The sequence below is a fragment of the Haematobia irritans genome, chromosome 5 (assembly GCF_050003625.1).
Source record: "Haematobia irritans isolate KBUSLIRL chromosome 5, ASM5000362v1, whole genome shotgun sequence".
NCBI classification, from domain to species: domain Eukaryota; kingdom Metazoa; phylum Arthropoda; class Insecta; order Diptera; family Muscidae; genus Haematobia; species Haematobia irritans.
In genome coordinates this window covers 168,710,023-168,715,736 of record NC_134401.1, presented here as the reverse complement: position 1 = coordinate 168,715,736, position 5,714 = coordinate 168,710,023, and the positions used below count along the sequence as shown (strand labels likewise).

The 5,714-nt window shown below is 37.4% G+C and overlaps 1 protein-coding gene across 1 annotated transcript; it reads right to left on the bottom strand.

The window, feature by feature from the left end:
* Positions 1 to 206: 206 nt before the first annotated feature.
* On the bottom strand, positions 207 to 1,550 carry Gr57a (Gustatory receptor 57a). The gene is made up of 3 exons (XM_075311869.1): positions 609 to 1,550; positions 390 to 548; positions 207 to 332 (listed from the first exon to the last, which is right to left on the bottom strand). The coding sequence occupies exons 1-3, from the start codon at positions 1,548 to 1,550 to the stop codon at positions 207 to 209; spliced, it is 1,227 nt and encodes a 408-aa protein (XP_075167984.1).
* Between the last annotated feature and the right edge of the window lie 4,164 nt (positions 1,551 to 5,714).

Sequence of the window (5,714 nt, the reverse complement as noted above, 5' to 3'; positions counted from 1 at the left end):
CGCTTACCTACTTGTACACAGCCACATACGTAAACATTTTGTAATGTAATCGGTAAAAGCTTAATATATGGCGAATTATAAACTCCTTAAATTGGCCCGTGTCGGTCCCCTCATTTGGGGCAAGCCCAAAAAAAAGAATGTCCCCAAAATGGAAATGAAATAATTTTCACATATATTCTTCATACTTGAGATATTAATGCAGCAAATCACATATAATCAACTCCAATCCAATCCTGTATGGTATTTTTTTGCTTCTCAATTTGATCACCCATTTCTTGGGTCATTCGAAACTGGATTAGTATTAAAATGTAGTTGAAGATTTCCAAATACACCTGGAAATATTAAAGAAAATATATTGTTATCCGATCATTTTCATATCCTCAACTTACCCCAGCTATTGTGGCCATATTCAATTTCATACTGCCACTATAAAATTGAATTTTATTATCCCAACGCCAGGTAAGGCTATCGGAGACCATTTGACGAATCTGCTTGTTACCAGGATAATGAAAATCCAGATCCTGGATTATTTTAAAACATTCATCACCCTGTCATTGAAATAGAAGAAATCTGTAAATGAAGTTATCTCGCCTAAGTCCTGATTTTACCTCTGTGATGGATTTTTCCGAATACATGGGGCCCACAGTCATCTTATACACAGGCAAGACCAAACCCAAAAGGACAAAATATATTAAAGCACTACTTCCCGATCCAGTGAGTCCTCCAAAAATCAAATACAATTCACTTGTGGTCAAAGTGAAATCATGCAACATAATTATCACCATACTCATGGAGAACACCCGATTGGTTAGGGAAATACAATCGTGATAACGCTGCACCAAATCAATTAACAATTGAAGACGTTCCACATGCCGCGATTCATCCAATTCGTGGGGTGATCGTATCTTCCATTGTGACTTTAGTAATTTCTGAAGTAAACGAAAACGTATCGCCAAAATTTTGGCAAAATTCATTTGAATGTAAAAATTCAAATGAGGACCTCCAGTGACAAAACTATAAGCCAATGCTGCCATTATATTTACAGCCAAATCTTTGAGATTGGTGGCCCGACTAGCTCCCAATATGATTATGGCCAAGTCAATCAGGTTGGTAAACATAATGAAAATCACATGTCTCTTCACCAATGTTTTGTAATTCATATTGCAATGGAATTTTCTAATCAAGATGCCATCCAATTCATTGATGCTGCGATACAATTGCAAGTGCGTAGAAGTTCGAGCCATCATACTCACACCAGTGACTAAATACATAAACAAGGACATGCCCAACTCCAGGACAATGATGGATTTGATCAAACTGTCCATTTCTACGAAATAGGGATCCTGGAATTTCACATAGGCTGTAATCAGTAAGACACCCACTATGCAAATCATGGCCACCGGAGTGTACATTAGGGAAATCCAATCACAAGTGTATTTTCCAAAGCGGCTTCGAATGCCACTGCAACCAAGGAAAAATTGCAAGCCACACAAGAGACGACAACAATCGTAAATTGAGTTTGGCTCAGAACGCCACCGAAATAATGCCATGACGTTAGTTTAGTTTTCTTCTTGGAATGGTTGGTGCGTTGGTGCTTGCGGTCACTACACTTCACTATGACTGCGATTTCGTTTCTGTCACCCTTGGAAGCCGCAAATGGCCCTATGGTGTGCCATTCAATTTGATAATTGTCGTTTATTGTAGCCTGTGGCAGAGATTACATGGATATTAACTGATATCACTTAATTTGATGGAGTGCCATTAATGCGACAAAACCGGCTTTGGTTTTCATAATCCCTGCTATTATATTTTCTTGGATGGCGGGGGAGGCATTGGACTGTGTACAAGTTGGTGAGGGAGGAATAGGAATTGCTTTGCTAATTGCCACTATTAAACGTTTTTGGTGTCCGTCCATGTTTTAAGGCGATTTGTGAGAATTATAAACGGGGGATTTAATTTGACGTGAAATGTAGCATATCCCAAGGCGTTGTTGTTTTTATTTTTAAATCATTTACATACGTTTACACAGTCACATAGGTACATATACAGTAATCAGTCATATTAAGTAAATTGCAATCGGTAAAATTTTAATATATGGCAATAAAAGATCTCTTTAAATTGCCTTTTTCTGAAATATATACGCATTGGAAAGTGTCCGTCCGTCCCCTCATTAAGACGGATCTGGGAAAAAAGCCCTCAAAAAATAATACCCAAAAATGGAAATAAACAAATTCCCCAAGTTTTGGGACTAAATCCTCCTTTGGAGTATACAATAAAACCGGCGATACGAAAATTGGCCCTAAAACTCAAATGAAAAAGGACCCAAAGGGGGGGGGGGCGACTCCCAATAAACATAAACTTTTGGTGTTGTTGTTTTCCATAAAAAATTTTTGGGGGTCCTAGTTCGTTTAAATTCTTGCGGTTAATTTTAATGGGGCTCATATTCATAGCGCCCAAATGGGATTAATTTTCATTTCAAATATTGGTGTTTATTTTCATAATGCCAATAGGCCTCAAAAATAAAATGAGGATTACCACCAAAATAAATGAAAATGTTTGGGCGCTATGACAATGGACCCCATGGAATTTAGCCCCAAAACCTAAATGAAGTAGGACCCCAAAAATTATATGGAAACCAACACCACTCAATTTTTACGTTTTGATTTGGAAATAACTTCATTTTATTTCAGGGCTCGTTTGCATTATGAAAATAAACCCCATCATTTCAAATGAAAATTAACCCCAATTTCCTTTTTGGGATTCTGTTTCGTTTTCAAGTGGGGCCTTTTTTCGCATTTTGGAATTTCACAATGGCGACAACCATACACACTTTTGTTTTCCCTAATAGCATTGTATCGCATCAGATTTTCGACCTTCGACTGGGGTTTAAGACTTTCTCCTATGGTCAGAGTCCAAATTGGGGCTAACGCGAATTCCAAGAGTCTATTGTCAGGCACATATTTTTAATTTTTTTCTTAAAATTTAATAAAAAATGGAAATAAACAAATTCCTCAAGTTTTGGGATTTTTCCAAGACTAAATCCTCCTTTGGAGTATACAATAAAACCGGCGATATGAAAATAGGCCCTAAAACCCAAATGAGAAGGACCCAAAAGGCGGGGGGGGGGAGGGGGGTGATTCCCTAAAAAAGCATAAACTTTTGGTGTTGTTGTTCTCCATATAATTTTTTGGGGGTCCTACTTCGTTTAAATTCTTGCGGTTAATTTTAATGGGGCTCATATTCATAGCGCCCAAATGGGGTTAATTTTCATTTCAAATATTGGTGTTTGTTTTCATAATGCCAACAGGCCTCAAAAACAAAATGAGGATTACCACCACAATAAATGAAAATGTTTGGGCGCTATGAAAATGGACCCCATGGAATTTAGCCCCAAAACCTAAATGAAGTAGGACCCCAAAAAATTATATGGAAACCAACACCACTCAATTTTTACGTTTTGATGTGGAAATAACTTCATTTTACTTCAGGGCCCGTGTGCATTATGAAAATAAACCCCATCATTTCAAATGAAAATTAACCCCAATTTCCTTTTTTGGATTCTGTTTCGTTTTCAAGTGGGGCCTTTTTTTCGCATTTTGGAATTTCACAATGGCGACAACTATACACACTTTTGTTTTCCCTAATAGCATTGTATCGCATTAGATTTGCGACCTTCGACTGGGGTTTAAGACTTTCTCCTACGGACAGAGTCCAAATTGGGGCTAACGCGATTTCCAAGAGTCTGTTGTCAAGCACATATTTTTAATTTTTTTTCATCCGTTGGGGTTCATTTTCATGTCGATTTTCATGTTTCAGTTACATTTTGGTGGGGGTCATATTTATTATGCAGCGTCGCCCCACATGTGTGGCCCTGTTTCATTTGGTCTTTAGCGCTCATTTTCATGGGCCCATTTTCATACCGCCTAAAAAGGAGCACTACTTTTATTTTGGACCAATTTGCCAAAATGTAACTTATTTTGGTGGGGCCCATATTTATTATAAAACGTCGCCCCACATTTGGTGACTCACAACATTTAGGTTTGGGGGTCATTTTCATACTTCTCTGCAGAAACGAAAAAAGATCCAATGTTTTATGAATAAGGACACTATGGGTATATATTCTGGAACAGGGCTACATACGTGGGGCGACGCTTTATAATGAATATAAGCCTCATGAGAATGAGCCCCAACAAAATGTAACTGAAGCATGAATCGAACCCAAAATAAAATTAGGGCTTATTTTCTCTTTCGATTTAAAAGATCGTGTGAAAAGGAAACCATTTAATGGAAAAAGTATTAAGTTTTGTTTTTGGAAAAAAGTTAAAGATATTTTATTCAGTGCGAATTTCTTGGGAATCGCGTTGGTCCATTTTGGACTCTGTCCATAAGAGAAAGTCTTGAATACCCGCCAAAGGTCGTCCACATGAAAACCGAATTTGATGCTATGCTACAAAGAACGTGTGTATAGTTGCAAACAAATTACAGAATGTGAAAATAGGCCAAACTTGAAAACGAAACGCAATTTCAAAAAAAGGAAATTGGGGTTTATTGCCATTTGAAATATTGAGGTTTATTTTCATAATGCAAACGGCGCCCAAAAATAAAATGAACTTAATCCCCCCTCCTCAAAAAAAAACATAAAAATAGAAATTTGGCATTGTTTTCCACAGAATTGTTTGGTCTCTTCATTTCGGTTTTGGGCGAATTTTTATATTATCAATATTCAAAGAGACCAAAACCAAAACAAAGTGAATCCCCATATGTGGAGAGACGCTCCATAATGAATATGAACCCCACCAAATATTTTTTTTTTAACTTCATAATTTTCCATCAGGTAGGGTTCATTTTCACACGGTCATTGAAATCAAACGTTACAATGAGTCCTACTTTTATTTTAGGCACGATTTTCATGCTACAGTTACATCCTGTTGGGGCTCATATTCATTATGAAGCATCTCCCCACATTTAAAACTCAATTATGATTTTAATTGGAAAAATTTTCGTGAATTTTTTTTCTGTGCGTACAAAAAAATTTCAATAAAGCTGAAGAAATTTTTCCTACGATTTCCAAAAATATTAAGAACGAACTAGGTTAGGTTAGGTGGCAGCCCGATGTATCAGGCTCACTTAGACTATTCAGTCCATTGTGATAGCACATTGGTGAACTTCTCTCTTATCACTGAGTGCTGCCCGATTCCATATTAAGCCCAATGACAAGGGACCTCCTTTTTATAGCCGAGTCAGAACGGCATTCCACATTGCAGTGAAACCACTTAGAGAAGCTTTGAAACCCTCAGAAATGTCACCAGCATTACTGAGGTGGGATAATCCACCGCTGAAAAACTTTTTGGTGTTCGGTCGAAGCAGGAATCGAACCCACGACCTTGTGTATGCAAGGCGGGCATGCTAACCATTGCACCACGAACTACTGCTCGGCTATAAAACGAACTACTGCTCGGCTATAAAATGGATGTCCTTTTCCGTTGAGCTAAACATCGAATAGGGCAGTACTCATTGTTAGGATAAGTTCACCAATTGTTGTATCACAATCCTTAGTTGAATTTTTTGCCTTTGGAATAAAAACAATTGTTTTTTACTTTTAAGTTTCTGTTATAATATGGATTTAGCTGTTTGAGAATGACCTCCTCCTTGTATTTCTGTTTCTGGTTTCATAGTCTACAGATTTTCAAAAAAAAAACTGTAGTGGTCACAAG

Coding starts and splice junctions, on each gene's coding strand:
- Gr57a (XM_075311869.1), bottom strand. CDS start 1,550: ATGGCATTATTTCGGTGGCGTTCTGAGCCAAACTCAATTTACGATTGT. Junction 549..608: donor CGGAAAAATCCATCACAGAG/GTAAAATCAGGA, acceptor TTTCAATGACAG/GGTGATGAATGTTTTAAAAT. Junction 333..389: donor ATATGGCCACAATAGCTGGG/GTAAGTTGAGGA, acceptor TAATATTTCCAG/GTGTATTTGGAAATCTTCAA.